Source organism: Brachypodium distachyon, chromosome 1 (genome assembly GCF_000005505.3).
Source record: "Brachypodium distachyon strain Bd21 chromosome 1, Brachypodium_distachyon_v3.0, whole genome shotgun sequence".
Taxonomy (NCBI): Eukaryota; Viridiplantae; Streptophyta; class Magnoliopsida; order Poales; family Poaceae; genus Brachypodium; species Brachypodium distachyon.
In genome coordinates this window covers 25,742,515-25,764,112 of record NC_016131.3, presented here as the reverse complement: position 1 = coordinate 25,764,112, position 21,598 = coordinate 25,742,515, and the positions used below count along the sequence as shown (strand labels likewise).

At 46.8% G+C, this 21,598-nt stretch overlaps 3 protein-coding genes across 4 annotated transcripts; 2 read left to right on the top strand and 1 right to left on the bottom strand.

Annotated features, from left to right (window-relative positions):
- Positions 1-4,877: 4,877 nt before the first annotated feature.
- LOC100831791 (methyltransferase-like protein 22) lies at positions 4,878-7,876 on the bottom strand. Its single transcript, XM_010241470.3, has 10 exons — positions 7,680-7,876; positions 7,433-7,513; positions 7,247-7,318; positions 7,088-7,167; positions 6,890-6,992; positions 6,688-6,738; positions 5,999-6,152; positions 5,531-5,675; positions 5,343-5,448; positions 4,878-5,244 (listed from the first exon to the last, which is right to left on the bottom strand). Exons 1-10 carry the CDS (start codon positions 7,813-7,815, stop codon positions 5,099-5,101), a joined length of 1,074 nt encoding a protein of 357 aa, XP_010239772.1. The 5' UTR covers positions 7,816-7,876; the 3' UTR covers positions 4,878-5,098.
- A 119-nt stretch (positions 7,877-7,995) lies between these two features.
- Positions 7,996-14,396, top strand: LOC100831490 (floral homeotic protein APETALA 2). 2 transcript variants are annotated; one of them, XM_024457932.1, is made up of 14 exons: positions 7,996-8,125; positions 8,318-9,110; positions 9,682-9,884; positions 9,955-10,039; positions 10,177-10,226; positions 10,932-11,160; positions 11,689-12,359; positions 12,520-12,545; positions 12,662-12,692; positions 12,849-12,936; positions 13,063-13,208; positions 13,340-13,384; positions 13,497-13,683; positions 13,778-14,396. In XM_024457932.1, exons 7-14 carry the CDS (start codon positions 11,992-11,994, stop codon positions 14,021-14,023), a joined length of 1,137 nt encoding a protein of 378 aa, XP_024313700.1. In that variant the 5' UTR covers positions 7,996-8,125; positions 8,318-9,110; positions 9,682-9,884; positions 9,955-10,039; positions 10,177-10,226; positions 10,932-11,160; positions 11,689-11,991; the 3' UTR covers positions 14,024-14,396. The 2 variants fall into 2 exon arrangements, with proteins under 2 accessions (XP_024313700.1, XP_003560338.1); XM_003560290.4 differs by lacking the exon at positions 10,177-10,226.
- Positions 14,397-14,894: 498 nt separating this feature from the next.
- LOC100827964 (probable E3 ubiquitin ligase SUD1) lies at positions 14,895-21,596 on the top strand. The gene is made up of 9 exons (XM_003563242.4): positions 14,895-15,173; positions 15,756-16,436; positions 17,843-18,610; positions 18,720-18,931; positions 19,023-19,394; positions 19,716-19,873; positions 19,993-20,156; positions 20,278-20,424; positions 20,727-21,596. The coding sequence occupies exons 1-9, from the start codon at positions 14,895-14,897 to the stop codon at positions 21,240-21,242; spliced, it is 3,297 nt and encodes a 1,098-aa protein (XP_003563290.1). The 3' UTR covers positions 21,243-21,596.
- The last annotated feature ends 2 nt before the right edge of the window (positions 21,597-21,598 follow it).

The following is a 21,598-nucleotide window of genomic DNA, read 5'->3' as shown; positions in this document are numbered from 1 at the left end:
CGTCTCTTCTGATACATTGGTCGTCTCCCTGTCGTACCAATAATTCTTCAGCCACGCTGCGAATGTTTTATTGTGCTCCCAGTGGATCCAGACTTCTCCTCTTTTAGGGTTTTCATTTCACAGTTGTTCCATGTGCATTTCCTGATAAGATCGGTAGCAATCAACAGTTTGCAACACAACCAAATGTGCTCTTTCAAAGTCAGCTTTCCTTTCTCTTCCATGGACATTAAGGAATGTATGTCCAAGGCCACCTTCGCCTTCGAGCTTGCCCTTGTGCCGTGATTCAGAAACACCTATTGATTTCTGATCGGCCAATCAATCCGTGCAGAACTCGATGCACTCTTCTGCCCTAAAGCCTTCCACGATGCTACCTTCCGGACGCGATATGTTATCAACGTAGCGCTTTAGAACCCGTTGTATCATTCAGGGCCATACATGTTATGCAGGAACGAGGGCCCTAGGGACAGGATCTCATCGCATATGTGGATCATTAGATGGACCATGATATCGAAGAATGATGGAGGGAAGAACATCTCGAGTTCGCACAGAATCTGTATCATACTATCCTGTAGTATCTGGTATCGTCTAACGGTGATTGACTTCTGCGAGATGCTGTCAAAGAAGTCAGCAAGCTTCATGATTGTCTCCCTTACGTGCGGCTCCATAATACCTCTGATTGTGACTGGAAGTAACTGAGTGAGTATGACATGGTTGTCGTGTGATTTCATGCCAGATAGCTTGTGACTCTTCATGTCAACTAGATGCTTGATGCTCGATGAGTAGTTCGATGAAACTTTAATGCCCTGCAGGCACTGGCACATTCTATGCAACTCGTCTTTGTACAGGTTGTAATATGCAAGACGACACCGTGTGGTCACCGTCACGAAACCATTCTTGTTGGCTGCCGACACTTGATCTTTGCCCACAACTCTTTTCTGATAGACATGAGTTCCAGGTCCTTCCGTGCATTGGGTCCATGTTTCGTCTTCTCTGGAATGTTCATCAGCAACCCCAGCACGCTGTCGCATACATTTTTCTCCACGTGCATGACATCTATGTTGTGGCAGTATTCTAAATGTGCCCAGTACTCCAGGTCGCAGAATACAGACCTTCTTTTCCACACGACGCCTGTAGATTCCTTATATTTCTTCACAGCAATTTTTTCGGAGACAACTTCAAGATCGTTCACAATTTCGAGGATTTGCATACTAGACTTCTCCTTCGGCGCTGTCCCGTGCTCTGTTTTCACATTGAACCTTTCCTTGTCATCCCTCCAAGGGTCTTTAGCATCCAACCACTTTCGGTGACCCATGTAAACAATTTTGGATGAAGCGGGCAACTTCTCTGATGTCGTGTTTTCCCCGCACTTTGTACAGGCCTTGTAGCCATGTGTCACCTGGCATGAAGTATTTCCATTCGCAGGGTTGTCATGCACGCAGGTCAGAAGCGCTGCTCTCATCATGAAGTACTTCCTCTTGTTTGCGTCCCAAACCACTCTGTCAGGGTTCCAACGCTGCTTCAGCTCATCCTTCACTAGCTGCAGATACACATTTAGGTCAGCTCCCGGCTGCTTTGGACCCTGTATGAGCATGCACATGTGGATGTACTTTTTCTTCATGATTAACCATGGAGGAAGGTTGTAGACAAACAAGATCACTAGCTATGTGATGTGCTTGTTGTTCATGTTTCCAAAAGGATTTATCCCGTCAGTGCTGAGACCGAGCCTCAGGTTTCTGGGCTCTGCCCCGAAATCTGGAAATGCCATTCGAAGTTTCTCCACTGAGTCCCATCGGCAGGGTGTCTTAGGACCCCAGGTTCCTCCACATGGTAGTGCCCGTCAATATCGAATGCTGCCTACGCCGGATCGTGATGGACGAGATACCTCGCGTCCTTAATGTTCTGCATCCAACGCTCAACTCGGCCACCTGCCGTAAGATACCATACAGTCTTTGCCAGCCTCCCCTTCATTACTTCTTTCCCATCGTCTTCGCCAGTTCTAGCATTTTTCTTCTTGTATCTCGATTCACCGCATATGTGGTAGCTCTCATGGTTCTCGTACTCTCCAATGTATACCATGTAGTCGTTTGGACATAAATGATGTTTCACGCAATCTAATCCAAGCGGGCATGTAATCTTCTTCGCCTCGTATGTGCTCTTGGGCAACTTGTTTGGCTGTGGAAAAACCGAAGCAAAGTAACTCAACAAGTCCGTGAAGCCCTTGTCTGACCAGCATGATGCTGCCTTCAGCCTCAAAAGTTCGAGTGTTACTTCGAGCATGTTGTTTTCTTCGCCAGCTGTATCATACAAGGGTGTGTTTACGTCCTCCAATAATTTTTTGCACTGAGCAGACTCTGCCTCATCTTCGGGGTCCTCCAGCTGGTCCCGTCGGTACGGGTCATCTTGCATTTCGGAAACCTTGCCACGTGGAGCTCCTTCACCTTCCACATTAGCCTCCTCATCGACCCTTGTTTCTTTCTCGGAATCATTCGCCAGATCATACCGCAGGACATGATCATTTTCGCTACCACTACCGACATCAACCGCATCCTCCCCGTGACAAGTCCAGCGTGAATAACCTTCCACAAAACCCGATGCCAGCACGTGCATCTGAACATCTTCAGGCTTCATCATGCATGTGTTTCCACATTTGCGACATGGACAACACATCATCACAATTCCATTTCGTTTTATATCACCTATCGCGACTCGAAAAAAGACCATCCATTCGGTTATCCATCGAGCATTGATTCTTTCCGTGGCGTACATCGAAGAACGGTCCTTCGATCTACAACACAATACACAAGAAAACACAAAGCAAAATAGTTAGCCTAATAATTAACAAGGGGATTAAGGGGTTTACTAAAAATTTGAAATTTGAAGTTAGGGAGTTCGAAATTAGCCACATTCGGAGAGAAATTGGAGGCCGGAGAGAAAGATCAGAAGTGAGAGAGAGCTCGCAAGGGAGAGGGAAGCTCGGGGCGACGACGAGGAGGCCGCATTTTGGCTAGCGGCCCGAGCTCAAAAATTTGAAATTGGGGAACTTCAAAGAGAAATTGGAGGCCGGCGAGAAAAATCGGGAGGGAGAGAGAGCTCGCAAGTGAGAGGGAAGCTTGAGGCTCGAAAAATGGAGCTCACCGGCCGCCGGTCGCCAACGGCCGGAGCTCCAAAAATAGAGCTCGCCGGAGGCCGCCAGCCGGATATGGAGATCGGGGCCGGCCAGGGAAAGAGGAGGAAGGGGCTACCTGCAGCTGGGCTCGCCAGCGGCCATGGCGGAATCCGGCCGCGCTCCGCCGTCGCCGGAGGAGAAGGGGCCGCAGGTGGTCCGTGACGACGAGCATCACGACCAACTGCGGCTCTGTCTAGCGTATTTAAACCGCGGCTCTCATCAGTGTCGGTCGTGACTTGGGTGACCGTTACTGATAATAGGGGCTACATCAGTGACGGTCGCTTAATATCCGCCCGTTAGAGATGTACAACACATCAGTAACAGTCGGGCCGCAGACGACCGTTACTGATTGTCGCACCAGTGGCACCCGGGGTACCACCGTTGGCCAACGCGTGGGTCACCTCAGTTGCTCCCCGCAAGGACGGCACCCCGGACAGCGCGGTGCAAGCTGCCTGGGAAGCCACCAGCCCGGCAGGATTAGCCGGGCTACGGGTGTTGCTCCGGGTGGCAGCGTGGAGGTTCCCGTCAGGGTGCCCCCCGGGAAGGTCACTTGCTGGGGAGGGTGTTCCCTGGCGCAGGCGCTTACAGCAGGACCGACGCCCAATGCAAGGAGAGTATTGGCGCCACGTGGCCGCCCGGCAGGCTCCTCTTGTGCAGGGCTGGTCAGGGCGTGGAGTATGGCACAAGCAAGCATTAAATGCTCCGACAGAAGGGTGGTTCCATGTCTAGTCAGCCCACAGTGAGTGGCTCGCAGTGAATCTAAGGCACGTACCGCCCCAGCTACAGCACTTTGCACCATGCATGCATGCCAGCACATCGAGGGTAAGCTGCCTAGAGTCTTTGCTCTACACTTGTCCCCATGCACCGAGGCACCTGTGGTATCCCCTTGAGTATAACAGGAGGACCAGCGCCATCGGTCGGGGGGGTTCTTTTCTAGGTTACACTCCAGGGGAGTTTGAGGGAGAGTCTTTAGCCCAGAAGTAGCAAGTAGCCACTTAGCGGAAAAGGGAAGAGAGCACCCGGGGGCTCCCCCGGCAACCTGTAAACACTTGTTCATTGGCTAATATAAACTCAGAAGCAGGACGTAGGGTTTTACACCCTCCGGGTGGCCCGAACCTTGGTAAACGAGCTTGTGCATTGTACGCTCGTCATTGGACTCGCCGGCGATCGCCGGAGCGATCCCCAACGCCCACTGCCGAACCAAAAAGAGGGTGCCTCGCATCCTCGGTGTCTAAGCCCCGGGCTACGACACTGATATGCTCAGTGCATCAGTGGCGGGCACGTTAAGGCGACCGTTACTGATGTATCACTCATCAGTAACGGTCGGCTATTAAGTGACCGCCACTGATGTCTCTCGCGAGGAATGATGGTACATCAGTGGCGGTCGCCTCGCGCGACCGTCATTGATGTATGGCTGGGCAAGGACGGGCAGACCCCCATCTGTTCATCAGTAACGGTCGGGGCCGCGACTGACACTGATGTTATTCATCAGTAACGGTCGTGCCGGACCCGTTACTCGACCGTTAGTGATGGGCCGTGAGATATAGACCGTTTTGTAGTAGTGTGAAGAGGGCATGAAGCGCAACTACGCAAACACTTATATATTTTTACTCTCACATGCCACTTTGGCCTCAAAGGGTTGGAATTATTTGATTGAGTTCCTGCCTGGGTCACATTAATTTCCATGTCTTACCGTGGAGTTGAAAAAAACTGAAAGAAATATGCAAGTATATATTTGTCCAAGAAGAGCATAAATGGTACTAGTGGTCATATGATACATGGAGGACAATCACATGGTAAGTTACAATTGAGTTTGACCCAACATACTCCCTCCGTCCCGAATTAACTGACGTGGATTTGTATAGATTCTTATACAAATCCACGTCAGTTAATTCAGGATGGAGTATATAAATCCTAAAGTAACTGCTGTTTTTAATCTGGACAATACATGAGCTTCCACATCTCCAAATCCTCGCCCCTGTCATATTCTCTGATGTACTGAGGAACCCTTGCAAGGTCTATCTGCTCCCCCACAAGACCGCCTGGTTTAGATGTAGCATTATCCAGGTCTCCACATCCTGTAGATGGTGGGGATTGAACAGAGGTTAGTCGAGATAGCCTGATGGAGCAATTGTTTGGTCAGCTGGTCAGACTGTTTTCCAAGGATTTTTTTTACCATCTTGAACCGCGAAGAAGCTTCGGAAGTGCTTGTAACCATTGGCCACGACGTCCAGTTCGTCCATGCTGAAGTTGTATCTCTTCTCCAGGGTCAAGTACAACACCTACCAAATGCGTATATATTAATTAGCCGGAGTTCTTTAGAAATGGTTGATGGCTGGCAATGAATACGAGCGATGATAGTACCTTGTTAGCACCGTGTGACATCAATTTCCTCACTGTGCCAAAGAACAAATCGGTGAGAGTATCGCTATAAATAACATCTGCAGCGAATAGCAGGGTTGCTTTCTCAGCCTCCTTGATTTCAATTGTAGACCATAAGTATCTTGAACTGCATCGGAAACATGTATACTTGAGCTCAGTGATGATGGAAAAATTACCAAAACTGAAAACATCCAGAAGCAAGACTATATATAAAAGCTGTGAAACTCCATCGTCTTGTATGTACAAACAAACTATATACATGAATATGAAATATGATGCTTCTCCACAACCATGTGTATTTTTTTTTTTTGCTTATGAACAGGAAGTGGTAAAGCAAAGCATGATCTACATATTAATCTTACACGCTTGAATATGCTGCGTATAAATCAGTGTATAGTGGATGCCTATAGTAAACAATACTAAGAACAGTTGGTGCAGAGGAAAATAAACCTTGGATCAGATGCGTCACGTGTACCCACAGGCGGAGGCCACGAAAATTTCCAGTCCAGTTCTCGCACATGGACTTTAGCTTCATCAAATTTTAACACGCTAGAGTTGAGACGGACATTAGCCAAGCAATTATCGAGGATATCAGTGCCTCTATCTGTCCATCCCAATTGGTAAATCAAATAAATAAATCTTGACGATTCCATGTAGTAATTTTTTGGGTTGTGCGTAAGTAGCATGTCAATATCCAACATTCAGACTTCCAGATATTATCTGACCTGGCTAAGTTATTACTCCCTAAAGCCGTACAAATTTTTATGGAACGGAGGGAGTAGGAGTTATGAGTATGAAAGCAATAGAATAACAAGTTTGATGGAGAATTTTACAGATTTTCATAATACAGATGAGTCATATCTTCGAAGACATAGCCATGAAATTGAAATATTCAGAGAGTAAAGAGCAATGCCAGCCAATTTGCGTAGCACAGACTGGAATTGGGATAATGCTGTGAACTTTGTTACATATGTACTTTGCAAATTTCTGGTACAAGTGGCACGGTTATGCCACATGGTCTATTCTGATCTCAACCAAAATTTGAGAACCCTGTTTGTGGAACAGAATGATAAAACCATATATGTTGGATTGATTGTGGAACACGTATAAATTGTGTACTTAAAAGGAGTCCTAAGTACCTGTAATGAAAATTCTTCTAGCAACTCGAGCTTGCACCAACCCTACCAGCCCTGCAAACGTTTTATACTTCTACGATTACAGGAACATAGTTGAATTTAGGAACAAGTAGTATGGTAACAGTTTACATAATGCTAATGTAAGAGGCAGATAAAGCAAGGGAGTATGATTCCCGGTTCCCTCAACTGAATTTCACATCATTACCTGTCCCAGCACCAATCTCCACGGCAGTAACACCATCAAACTCGGACGACGTGAAGCTTTTGTGCAGCACGAAGTCGGTTAGCAGCATCGCCGCCTTCCAAACCTGTAAACCAACATCAACATTCAACAAAGATGAATCACAGACAAGATAAAGATCAAAAGATGCTGCTAGAAAATCCAGCATTGAAGTTCTCTAACCTGAAGCCCGACGCTCCTGAGCGAAGAGGTGATACCGTGCTGCACGGTGAGCACATGATCCTCACTTCTTCTCCCTGACCCTGCATACCCAAGGAGGATCAAATTGACTGACTCGATCGCCAACTAAGACAAGACATCATGCCATAACAAATGCCTTACTATCTTTCTTCCTTCTCCTGTCGAGAACGAGATCCCCGTCGCCATCCACGGCGACAGCATCAGGAGAATCACCTTCTCGAAACAAAACCAAGAATCAACTCACCACAACGAGCAATGCACTATCCACCCTTCTATCCATCCACACACTATGACCAATGCAAAACACACACACACTCATTCACTCACAAGAGCTGCTTGACGCCACGACCAGTTCACACCCACCGGTACTACACTCGCCGCCGGTGCCGCCGCCACCGTCGGATGATTCTGGAAAACATCGAACCGCACCTCAGTACCAAGCGAAACCTGCCATCTGATCTCACCCATTCGGCCCGATCGAGGAAAATAAGCCGCGCAGTGAAGCTGTTTGACGAAATGCGCGCGAGGAAGACCAGCGGTGAGTTCCCTCCGGCTGGTTGTTGTGGTCACCTACCTGGTAGTAGTAGCAGCGGGCGGGAGGAGAAGGTGAAGCGGGAGCGGTAGAGCCCGGAGAAGCGCGGCGGGCAGCCCAGGTGCACCTCGCTCATCACCTGCTCCTCCGCCTCTCCTCCTCCCCGGGCTTCCTCCATCGCAGAAGATGTCTTCCGCCTTGCCTTTCACAGTTTCCTTGGAGACAAACCGACAAAGAAGATGTATTGGGCCGGGAGATGGAGTGGAACGCTGGTGGGCTTATTGGGCCTGGATATGTATGGGCCCTCCAGTGGTGGGCTTTTCTGCGAGCCGTATTCGAACAGTCCATTCCCCTCGGTCTCCGGCGGGATTCGCCGGCGGAGCTCAGCTCGGATCCCGGCGGCGTACGGCGGTACGGGCCGTTGGCAGGGGTGACCCAGGAAGGAAGGGCGTCCGCTTCCGCGTAGAGCTCTCCTCCAGCTCCAGCAGGTCCCGTCTCCCCATCACTCCTGAACAACACTCAATTAATGCATAATGCAGATTTCTGGCCATTAACCCCTTCCTTCCGCAGGAGGATTCCTTCTCTGTCGAAATCCATGGCAACGCTTAGCTTAACTTAATTTGTGGTTCAAAAAAACATTTGAATTAATTTAAATTCGCATTCTCGTGAACTCTGTGCAGTTGATTCATGATGCTGGTTCCCTGAGTTTGCTGAAAGTTGTTTGGCCAAAACACATCATGTGCCTGAAAAGAGGGGGGATGCAGGTTCCAAGATCCAGTGCAGGTTCTTGGAAGATTGCTAATCAGGCTTTGTGTCTCCTACTCTCCTTTCACCAAAAAGGGAGGTCCTCCTTTCACAGCTGAGCTGCAGTCGCCAGAATGGGTCATTTTTTTTCTGAATTTTGTCATCTGGTGTTAACTGTTTGTTAACTGCTATTAACCTACATTACAGGAAACACTGGTGTCATATATTTTAGGTGCTTTTAGAGTTAATGCATTTCGCTTCTTTCTCAATTTTTTTTTGCGTTGGCGTATATTTCTGAGTATCAAACACATCTGAGCTGCATATTCATTCATTGCAGGTTGCAACTTGCAAGCAATTCCAAGTCCTAGAGATGACATCTGTACACATGAGTAGATGATCCTGCCCATAAGTGTTGTGAAACCTCAAACACGTTTCATTCCGTACATACATAATGCTGAATCATTGTCCTTTTGCTACCAGCTTCTAAAGGGCCTGCCTATTAATTAACCTCTGCAGTTTAAATAGTCCTGTCAGTCAAGAAACTGGAGAACATCATGGCTAATTTTTTTCCCCTTAATGTCCACTGGAACCAACAGTCTCAATGTCCAACATCATGTCTATAATGTGTTCATATGTTTCTCTTTGCAGATGACAGAAGTGCTGTTGGAGTTGTACATTGTCTGCATGTAACTCAAGACTTTGGAGCTTTGCTCACTCCTCTCGATTCAGGTACAATCACAAACAGCAAATCCATCTATCTCTAAGAAAAATCAGAGCAAACCGAACACAGGGATCAGAGCCCTAATAACTAAGCTCTAGATGCAGCCCTGTGGATGGATGGTACATTTGGTTTGGTGGACGAATAAAGGGGGCATTAGTAGCACTGTTGCATTGGCTACTTCTTGTGTGGAGCTCAGCTCCTCCACTGATTCCCCTCCTTGCACACACTTCATGGCAGCAGCAGCATCAATGCACTACTACTTCTCTGCTCTCCGTTTTTAAGTGCCCCGACAGCTAGCTGTTGCACCTCCCTGCCGGCCGGGGTCCTGCCTTGCCAATGCTCAAGTTGCATGTAGCATTATTTGCTTAGGTTTGGGGTAGAAGCTGCAGATCTTATAAAAAATCCTGCTTAAATGAGTACCTGAAATCAATGGGGCCGCATGCTTGCTTAGGCCTGGCAGAAGCAACGAACGGAAGAAAGCTTTTCTTCTTGGAACCTCACATGCATACTTAAACCCATAGTGTTCATGATCTGGAGCCATTTTTCCTGCTATGTAATGCTGGTATAAGTTTTTATTAGGTGCTAGCATGCTTGCATGGGCAAGGGGAAGGAAGTGAGCTGAAATGGGATTTGAAGTGATGGTTTGGAGGGAGCAAGAAAGGGGGGTGTGATTGATGAGCAGTAAAGAAGGACTCTGCAGCAGCAACCCTTGCAGGTCGCCTCAAGGGAGGACAGACAGATAGAGGAGAGAGAGAGCACAGGGGTGGCATGGACCTACAAAGGTACTCTTGGATTGGCCTCTTATGGAAACATTTTGCTTGCTTGCATTTGATTCCCTTTCCTTTTCCCCAGCTGTTTATGATGGACAGCACTGCTTGGAGATCCAGCACAATAAAAGCCATTGTTATCATCATCATCATCAAAACGTAAATACAAGGTACTAGTGGTACTAGGACTCTTTTACTCCTGTGTAGAGTAGGAGGAGGAGGCTATTTATTTGCTTGCTCCTTTCTCATCACACCATTGTCTTGTACAGCTTGCAGTTTATGTATATTGCATCTTTCTTGCATGCAGCCTGCTTGGTTATTCTGAGGAGGATTTATCCTGCAGTGTGCAGAGAAAGTGTAGGAGGATTCATCACACTGTCTCTTCCATAAATGCCTTCTAGCTGCATCTCCTTTTCTGGTCTTGCTTTTTATTCATATTCTTCTTACTCCTTGTTAGGACTTTAGCTTTTTACAAGGAACATAATTGGAGATATCTACCAGTCTACTACAGTTTTGAATTCACAAGCTAACATCTGGGGTGTGCCTTCATGGCTGCCTTTAATTAGTTCCAGAACAGCAATACAATTTGGTTTTGTGCGTAGGAAATGGTGGTTGATTAGACAATTTGGTATGTCAGGTGGTGTCCTGTCTACAAGTTGACAGAGCAACTGGGCCAACTTATGGTTCTTTACATGCTAATTGACAATCTTTTAACTGAGGCCTATGAAACAACATGACACCAAATGGTGCCAATCTTCCTTTTTATATATGGAAGGTTCAACAACCTGAGTGGTTTTGGTGTGTATATTAGTTGGAAAATTCATCTGCAAGCAATCTTACTTGTTTGCTTCAGTTTTCTGCCTGAAAACAAGCTCTTTTGGGCAATCATGTTTGGGCACTTCCATGAAGAGCATCATGCAGTAATTTGTTATGTTAGCTCAGGCACATCTCAGTTTTATGGCATGCCTTTATGATTTAGTGATTCTTTGACACCAATAAATGGGTTTGAGATTGTGAGATGAGACATCAATATCTGACCTGTCCCTGCATAATGTACTCCAGGTAACTTTTACCTGCAAAGTAAATGGAGTCCTCTGACAAGGAGTTGCTAAGCAATGCCCAGATGAGAAGACAACAAAATAGATCAAGGAACGCTTTGTTGTAACAAGGAGCTGAACAACACTAGCCAAAGACATGCATGCATGAGCTCATCTCATGAAACATTCTCCAATCAACAGTTCAACACACATGTGTGTCTGAATTAGCTGCGGCCACGTCTCAATCACTACTGGTAAGAACAATTAAAGCCAGAAAGGAATATCTTAACTACACATGGCATCCCCTCTTGATTGTACATTTCCCATCTTGGGGGAGCAATTAATCAAATTACACCATGAGTATAAATGCAGCTTACAACTGTAGTAAAACTATTGCCATTAATAATGGTTAATTCAGAGGCCATATGAAATGTAGGAATTATACTCCCTTTATTTGTCTTTCTTTCTAAAAACATCATGAATTGCTTTTATTTAAATAAATAGTTTTGTAAAAAACGGTGGTCTGAGTATGGCGTCCAGATACGTTGTCATATGGAACCACAATTATCAGCAAGTACTTTTAACAACACCAATTTCATGCCATATAAATCACCTTATTATTAACCAAAGTCTTATACCAGTAGTATTAACGAAAGCTAGCATGAACAAAGGGAGCATGCAGCACCACCAATAGACATGAGCATCTGTCCAATGATGGCATAAATTGAAGGGAGGGGTGATCGATGGTTAACTGGTGAAGTGATGTATATACATCCCTGCAGGGAGATCTTTTCCTTCCTTCCGTTTCCTTTCAGAGGCAGGCAGCCAGGCAAGCTAGCAGAAGCAGGCAGGCCACCTCAGCCATCAGCAGCAGCAGCAGCAGCAGCAGCAAAACCAAAGTCCCAAACCCTGCACTCTGCAGATGCAGAGATCGGTTCTTTATCACAGCGCAAGCGACTGGACAAGCACTTGCACATCGATCGAGAGTGAGATACAGAGAGCGAGAGCTTAGCTAAGCTGCTGGTAGTATATACTGCAAGAGGGAGAGAGGGGCACCCGATCGAAGGGGAGAGCGCGGGCCACATATGGCGGCCACCAGGAGGAGCGCCTTCTTCTACGGCGCCGGCGGCATCGCGCTCGCCGCGGGCGGGGATGAGGAGATGGCGGAGGAGGACGGACGCCGGCGCTTCGCTCCTGTGCGGCCGGCCGTGGTCACCCAGCAGCTCTTCCCGATGACGACGGCGGCGGCCATGGCCGCGGGGGCGAGGCAGACGCAGCAGCAGCAGCTGGCGGTGGAGCAGTGCGTCATGGCTGGCGCGGCGGCGGGTGGGGCGGGTGGGCAGTGGGCGCGGCCGGCGTCGAGGAAGAGCCGGCGAGGACCGCGGTCGAGGAGCTCGCAGTACCGCGGCGTCACCTTCTACCGCCGCACCGGCCGCTGGGAGTCCCACATCTGGTCAGCCTCATATTACCTCCCTCCCTCCCTCAATTAAACTCTCCTGATTACTGACCATAATCATCATGCAAACGATGAAGCTTCGAAAATTATCACGCAAATATATGCAGCTTCCAGTCGATTTTGCTACTACTTATATTTGTTTGTGTGTTTTTTGCAGGGATTGTGGGAAGCAAGTGTACTTGGGTGAGTTCTTCTTATGTTCTTCCTGTGTGAAAATTCTATGGTGTGTGATCTACTAATTCCTCTGTTCCTGACTCCACATTTCATATTCTTTCTTTTGCCCCTTCCCATTTTTGCAGGCGGATTTGACACAGCACAGGCTGCTGCAAGGTTAGTTAGTTACCTAACAATGCGTGATGAAAATACTGCACCAAAGTCTCCACATTTTCATCAACAAAATCTGAAGAAGGAGAAGAAAAAAACTTATCTTCTTCTCTCTTTTTTTTTTGCGAGAAAAAGCTTATCTTCTTCTCTGATTCATTCCAGGGCATATGACCAAGCTGCGATCAAGTTCCGGGGCGTGGACGCGGACATCAACTTCGTCCTGGACGACTACGAGGAGGAAATCAAGAAGGTGATCGATCTATCACGAGAGCAACCGTCAGAAGATGGTGTTCTGAAATTGCGTTATCTGACTGAAAGAAAGTTCTGCATATTCTGTGTTTTCTGACGCCATGGCAATGGATATGGCGAATGGCAGATGAGCAGCTTCAGCAAGGAGGAGTTCGTGCACGTGCTCCGGCGGCAGGGCGCCGGCTTCGTGAGGGGCAGCTCCAGGTTCCGCGGGGTCACCCTACACAAGTGCGGCAAGTGGGAGGCCAGGATCGGCCAGCTCATGGGCAAGAAGTAATTAACGATCTGCCTCTTCTGCTATACTTTTTACTCATCCATCCAGTCCATGATCAGTCTTCCAAATGTGCTAATCTGAGCTTGGAAAATGTAATTTAGCTTGTTCATTCGTCTCATGGCCGTTGCAGGTTCGTGTACCTTGGCCTGTATGACACAGAGATGGATGCTGCCAAGTATGCAACAACGATGTTCTCTTTCTGAATTCCTGCATATCGATTCCCTTTGTTCCATGCTTAAATTCATCTGTTGTTCTTGACGATCTCTGCTCTGTGGATCATCAACCAGGGCTTACGACAAGGCGGCGCTCAGCTGCGGCGGGGAGGATGCGGTGACCAACTTCGAGCCCGAGGCGGCGTGCGACGGCGGCGAGCCGGATCTGGAGCTCAGCCTGGGCTACTCAGGCGGAGTCGGCACCACCGCACACGCTGCCGCCGCGCCGCCGCAGGGCCACCGGAGGAGGACGAGCCTGACGGTACGCCGAGCGCAGCGCCGAACCCTGCTCATCACCGTTGTTGCCTCTCTCTCTCTCTCTGTCGCTGACACTGAAAACCACCCAACGCTGCCAGCTGGAGACGCCGGAGGAGGAGGAGAAGGGGAGGGCGTGCTACTACCATGGCAACAACATGAGCATCTGGACCAGGCCTTCGTCGACGCCGAACTCCGCACCCGGCGATCATCGGCAGCCGTACCCCGCCGCCGCCAGAGCAGCAGTAGCAGCATCATCAGGATTCCCGCCGGAGCTGGGCGCGGCAGCAGGCGTCCAGCAGCTGAACCACCACCATCGGCAGGGCGGCAGGCAGCCGTGGCAGTGAGCCAGTCTGCCAGTGACTGACCAGCAGTCGAGCTGCTGCTGCGTGCCATGGCCTGAGATCTTTTGAGAGAACACTTAGCTTCGATCGGGCGCCCAATTTTGGTAAGCAGGGGCGGCCCAAGCCAACCAATGCAGAGGCAGAGCACGGCCAATTCCTGTGCCGACTGCCGAGCTATCAGTAATTCCGCAGAGATAAGCGAGAAGAAGGCCGTACGTGGCTTCAAAGAACTCGTTGTTAGTGAAGAGATTTGATGTAATGCAAGCTTGGACTTCTGTCACGCGGATTGACTCCAAACTTTGCTACGCGTGTGGATGACCAATTATGCCAATCTTTTGATCATGAGCAAAACTTTGGCTCTTGCTTGATGGTGTCAGATATTTTGTTTGTTTCCTGGTAGCCGGTGGTAGTTTTTTTTCTTCTTCTTACCAGTATTGACCAGAACAGAGCATGGACAACTGAAACTTTAACCAAGTTTAGTGGAGTATGATGATATGAATGCGGACAAACGGCTCTCGAGAATATGTACTCTCTTCGTTTTGAAAAATTCAAAAACTTGGTCTATGAAAAATTTAAAATTCCGAATAACCCACTCGCACGTCGGCAAGAGCCCACATTCCAAGTCGGGCTAGGACATATGGGCCTATAGCCCATATAGGAGTCTGTCAGATGAAACAGCCCATGTAAAACCCATCCCTTATCCGGCTGCACCCGACCCGTCACCAAATCGAGACCCGAAACCCGTTAAGCCGACCGCCTCGTGACGGACGGACGCGTTATTAGCGAGGAGGCGAGCGAAAAATCTCCGCCTCTTCGCCCCCCTTTCTGCCTCCGCCTCCCCCGCGCGATCGATCGCCCTCACCGCACCCCAGCCATGGCGGAGATCGTGGACCCGGCCGTCGCCGCCGCCGCCGCCGCGGGCGGGCCGGTGGTTGCGGAGGAGGAGGAGGAGCCGCGTCTGCCGCCCGCCCCCGCCGGGGGAGAGGAGGACGACGACGACGAGGAGGAAGGGGACGTGTGCCGGATCTGCCGCAACCGCGGCGACGACGAGCACCCGCTCCGCTACCCGTGCGCCTGCAGCGGCAGCATCAAGTTCGTGCACCAGGACTGCCTCCTCCAGTGGCTCGACCACAGCAACTCGCGCCAGTGCGAGGTAATTAGCCCTCCTTCCCCGTCGATTTCAGCTCGGTCCCGTTCGTATTTTAGGGATTATTCGATTGGGCGGTGGAACCGGTTGAGGGGCTGCTGAGCTGGCTCTGATTCGTTGGGGAGCTTCCACTGTGGGTTGTAGATTTCGAGGGTAAATTGGTCAGTCGGTATCATATACCTGGTTAGGGCAACTGTTGATAATGTTTAATTTTATGCGTCGAAGGAAGGCTTTTACTGCTCTAGGTTGCTAGAATTCGTGATTAGGGTTTGAGAACCATGTCGATGGAATAGCTCTTGAATTTTATCCGCTGAACAGTAGAACTCATTTAGCTTCCGCTCTACTTTGGTTTGTACAAGAGATTTACATTTTGCATCACCACGCTATCCTTTTAGTTACTGCTTTGCATCATAATCTTGAGGGCCAAGTTAGTTTTAGGTTTATAGGTGCTGGGGCTTCACTCACCACTTGAACACACGATGATGATCATGGCTCGGTTCGAACCAAGAGGAGGAGGAGGACAGTGTTGTACTGCACCTATTTGTTTTCTGAATCCAGTTTTAATCAACTAGCTTATATGCTTTGCAGGTCTGTAAACATGCGTTCTCTTTCTCGCCTGTATATGCTCAGAATGCTCCAACGAGACTTCCTTTCCAAGAGCTTGTGTTTGGCGTTGGAATGAAAGCATGCCATGTGTTTCAGTTTGTCCTCCGCCTTGCCTTTGTTCTTTCAGTTTGGCTCATGATTATCCCCTTCATTACCTATTGGATCTGGAGGTTAACATTTGTGAGAAGTTTTGGTGAAGCACAAAGGCTGTTCTTGAGTCACATCAGCGCTCAGTTGATCCTTAGTGATTGCCTACATGGTTTTCTTCTCTCGGCTATTATTGTCCTTATATTTCTTGGAGCTACCTCTTTAAGGGACTATATAAGGCACTTGAGGGAACTTGGAGGACATGAAGCTGATAGGGATGACGCAGGCCGTGAAAGGCATGGTGCTCGAGCTGTCAGAAGGCTAGCTGGTCCTAATAATAGGGTTCCTGCTGCAGATGGAAACATGGACGAATTGGCAGAGGCCCAAGGACTTGGTGCTGGTGAACTTCTGAGGAGAAATGCAGAAAACGTTGCTGCTCGATTGGAACGACTTGAAGCTCAAGTTGAGCAGATGCTAGATGGTTTGGATGATGCCGATGGTGCAGAGGATGTTCCTTTTGATGAACTCGTAGGCATGCAAGGTCCAGTATTCCACTTGGTTGAGAACGCGATAACAGTAAGGATCTCTTTTTCCTGTAAACAAATGCGTTTCTTTATATATATTAACATGTGCCTGCACAAATATGTCGATTTATATGTTCATGTTATGGCTATTCAAACTACTAGGAACTCTTCTTGCTTTCTAACAAATTCCAGTTGGGAAGTGATAAGATTAAGTTTAGATCTGCGTATGAATATAAACTCTCACTAACAGGGATCCGCTAAAGTGTTTTCTCATAAAGCTTGAATGAATGGACTTCTTTGTATTGATAATATTGATTGTGCCCCCTCCAGAGCGTAGTTACGGACTTAGTGAAAGGGGCTTCGAACCCCGATCTGGATTGGGGATTGAAATCACTTCAATCAGTCAGAATTTGCACTCCGATTCGTCGAAATCGAGCGAACCCAAAAAGGAATCACAACCAGTGACAAACTCAAATCCAAAATAAAGGTGGTGTCTAGCCAAACTTGTGCTATAGCATCACGAAGGCACATTGCAGCAGCATGCCCTGGGCGTCCGAGGCCAACCACGCAACGACGGCGAAGATATTGCAGACAGCTTGCCGTGGCTGCACGCTTGTAGGAGAGCTCCCTCTCTTTCATGGTTTTTTTTCTCATACTCCCTCCATCCCATATTAAGTGACATTTTATTACATGTATCTAGACTCTTTTAGGCATAGATACATCCATATTTGAGCAAATTTGAGTCACTTAATGTGGGACGGAGGGAGTAGAACCTAGCATGTTGTGGAATGCATGCTCGGAGAGGAGGTCGTGGTGGATTTGGAGAAGATAGATGAGACAGTAGATGTCTACCGAAGAAGATGATGGTCTGTGATTGGAATGATATTATGTGCTCTCCTGAAGGTGGGCCCCAAATAATTCTAATAATTAATCCTGGAGAAGACAATGTTGCATGGGTTGCATGTACTGATTCAACTATTCAGTTTTTCTATTCCTGCAAACAAAATGTTCATCTTCCCTGCATGGTGTGATAACAGAAATAATGGAAGGATAATTACTAAAACAAGCATTCATTAAAGTAGATTGACACATAGTAAAAGAATAGCATAAACTATTCATTAGAACTCCGATGGTGAATCAGAATCATTGGATTCACGACTCTGTTGACCGATTTCACGAACCAGAGATGTACACCTTCCATCGATTTTGATTCAGAGGTGGCAAATCGTGAACGAGCGAACCTCGAGTCTATGTTCCAGATATTTAGCCACTTGGATAGCTTATCTTCGCCTTTTCTTTTAACATGATGTTCGACACTGTTATTTTCGTGACCTATGTATTTTCTTCTTTAAAAATGCCATCATGTATGACCTGATAATTTTCAAGCTCTGTTGCAGTTGTGCTGAGTTTCTCTGTTTCTCCCTTTTCTCTAACTTTCACATACATGTTTTTCTTCAGGTTTTGGCCAGCAATGCTATATTCCTCATTGTCGTGATCTTTGTACCATTCTCGTTGGGAAGGATTGTCCTGTACTATTTATCATGGTTCTTCTCTTCAGCATCTAGCCCCATGCTCGCTAAAATGATGCCCTTCACAGAATCTGCTATTTCCTTGGCTAATGATACATTAAATAATGCATTTAATGCCATGAAGAATTTCTCTTCCGACAGTCATAATGAAGGTGTCATTGGACATGTGATTGAGGTGGTTACTCAATCCTTGAAGATAAATGCCACTGGTCTTGCTGTAATGCAGGGGGCTGCGAAGAACAGTGTGATGAAAGGAACTGCTATGGGCTCATCTTACCTTTCTGATCTGACAACTCTTGCTGTTGGATACATGTTCATCTTCTGCCTTGTGTTTTTGTACATCGGATCATTGGCTTTACTTCGATACGCCCGCGGAGAACGTTTTACCATTGGAAGACTCTATGGTATTGCTGCAATACTAGAGGCCATTCCATCTCTATGCAGGCAGTTCTTTTCTGGAATGAAGCATCTCATGACTATGGTCAAAGTTGCATTCCTTCTGGTGATTGAACTTGGTGTATTCCCCCTTATGTGTGGTTGGTGGCTTGATGTCTGCACTCTGAAGATGTTGGGCACAACAATTGCTCAAAGAGTTGAATTCTTTACAATGTCACCCTTTGCGAGCTCCTCTATCCATTGGCTTGTTGGGATTGTGTATATGCTCCAAATAAGCATATTTGTCAGTCTTCTTCGAGGGGTATTGCTCAAATTTCAATCATTCTGATAGCTCCATTAATCCACTAACTTCTCGTTTTGATGTCATATATTTGCTTGTTTCTCATGTTTGTTTTTCCTTTCCATGGTAGGTGCTGCGGAACGGAGTCCTTTATTTCTTACGGGACCCTGCTGATCCAAATTACAATCCGTTTAGAGACTTGATTGATGATCCTGTACACAAACATGCTCGACGAGTTCTTTTATCTGTTGCTGTGTATGGAAGCCTGATTGTGATGCTGGTCTTCTTACCTGTCAAACTGGCCATGCGAGTTGCTCCTTCAACTTTCCCTCTGGACATCACGTGAGTTAGATTATCCAGGCTTTTCCCCTTAAGATTGTTTTGACTCACCTGATTATTTTACACCTATATTTTTGTTTCCATGGTATTGCAGCATTTTTGACCCATTTACTGAGATTCCAGTCGACGTGCTTCTGTTCCAAATATGCATCCCGTTTGCGATTGAACATTTCAAGCCTCGTGCAACAATTAAAGCTCTGTTGCATCATTGGTTTGCTGTGATTGGCTGGGCACTAGGCTTAACTGATTTCTTGCTGCCAAAACCAGAAGAAAATGGTGGGCAAGAGAACTGGAATGTCAGGGCAGAAAGAAGAGATAGGTTACATGGTGGGAGGGAAGCAGTAGCACTACAGCTTGAGCAGCGTATGATACAGCATGCTGCATTAGATAATGATGGCAGGGGTAATGCAAACGAAGCTAATGATGTTGCTGAAGAATCTGAAGCAGATGATCAAGGAGATTCAGAGTGAGTATAATATCTAGATATCTGTAAAAGAATAATTGTTTTCATTCATTTTTGAAACTGCACAAAAAAAAAGATCTTCATACTCCTATATCAGAAGAGCTAAACAGATTCAAACATAATTGAGTTTCTTTTTGCTGCAACTAATTCTGAACAGTAAAATGTATATTTTGATGGACATGAAGTATTACCTTGAAGTTTCCCCTCCTTTATGCTGAGAAATCTGATTTATGCTCAAGGAATTAGCAGTGTTGCATTGGAAAAATACCTGGATTATATCAACTTAAACTGTGGCTCAATCTTTCGAGTTTTACCTTTTTGAAGGTACGGCTTCGCTCTCCGGATTGTACTCTTGCTTGTACTGGCATGGATGACACTATTAATATTCAATGCTGGAATGATTGTTATTCCTATCTCACTTGGCCGTCTGGTTTTTGAGGCTGTTCCCCGCCTGCCAATCACACATGGCATTAAGTGTAATGGTAATTTACTGATGTTTGCACTGCATACCTTATTGTTTGCTATGTGCATTTTCATGTTACGAGGTTAATCCAATATAACTTTATTAAACATGTGGTGAACTTGTTTGTTTCTCTACCAGATCTGTTCTCTTTTAGCATCGGTTGTTATATCATCTGGAGTGCAGCAGCGGGAACCAGATATGCAATTGACTACATTAGATCGCGACGTCTGGCCTTCCTGGTACAACAAATTTGCAAGTGGTGCTCTATTGTTTTGAAGAGTTCTGCTCTCCTATCAATATGGGTAATTCTTCTGGACTGAACTACTACTTTGGTCCAACCATCTCATTTTGCTTTTATCATTGCTGATCTATAATTGACTAGGCCTGTACTCTGCTTCTAACCATGAGAGATGTTCTTTTCAGATCTTTGTTATTCCTGTGTTGATTGGACTCCTTTTTGAGCTACTGGTGATTGTACCCATGAGAGTGCCTATTGACGAGAGCCCAGTGTTTCTATTGTATCAGGATTGGGCTCTCGGATTAATATTCTTGAAAATATGGACTAGACTGGTAAGACTGCAAATCTCTGATTCGTGTGTCCCTTTAAAACCATCAGTGCCTGTGCAGTTTACTTGTTATTTAAACCATTTAGACATGGGTAGTCAACTATTCGAATGTACTCCCTCCGTCCCATAATTCTCGTCTCAAATTTGCCCAAATATGAATGTATCTATTCCTAAAAAGCGCTTAGATACATGTAGTATTTCGACAAGAATTAATTTTTTTTGCGAGGAATTTCGACAAGAATTATGGGATGGAGGGAGTATGAATTATTATTTTTGTTGACTGTTTCTTTTGGGTACTGTTTGCAGGTTATGCTGGATCAAATGGCACCTTTAGTAGATGAAAGCTGGAGAATGAAGTTTGAGAGAGTAAGAGAGGATGGCTTCTCCCGTTTGAAAGGTCTATGGGTCCTGCATGAAATCATAACGCCGATCGTCACCAAGCTCCTCACTGCACTGTGTGTTCCATATGTCCTTGCAAGGGGTGTTTTCCCGGTGCTGGGCTACCCATTGATTGTGAACTCGGCAGTCTACCGTTTCGCCTGGCTTGGCTGCCTGATATTCAGCACACTGTTCTTCTGTGGCAAGCGGTTCCATGTTTGGTTCACCAACCTCCACAATTCCATCAGGGACGACCGCTATCTGATTGGCCGCAGGCTGCACAACTTTGGTGAGGACTCGCTCCGATTGAACGAATCTGATGAAACTCCAGGGCCAGGAGGTGAGGACCAGGCTCTGATTCCTGTAGATGACGATGATGTGGGGCTGAGGTTCAGGCGTATCAACCGGAATGCGCATGAACATCCGAGGATGGTTCTTGAGTAGCAGAAGGCATCATCATCATCTTGGCCTACAGTTAGTCTCTTGTGGTTTGTGCAACCGGCATTGTAGAGTGATTAGTTGTTCTTCTAGTGTTAGGGTAGGCAAGTATTGTTGTACAACAAAGTATTGGGAATAAGCTAGAAAGATTCAAGCCGATAGCTCTGATGGTAAACTCCCTTTCCTGTGTACTGGTAGTCGTTGCTGAATGTATATATATTGACTGAAGAACACTCCCAAGCCGACATAAAATTTGATGTTTTTTTGCTGATCAACGGCTAATGGGTAGCCCATACATACAATTCAATGTAATTCTGAATATATCACGCGATGTCTAGTGGTAGCCAACAAAATTTGACATG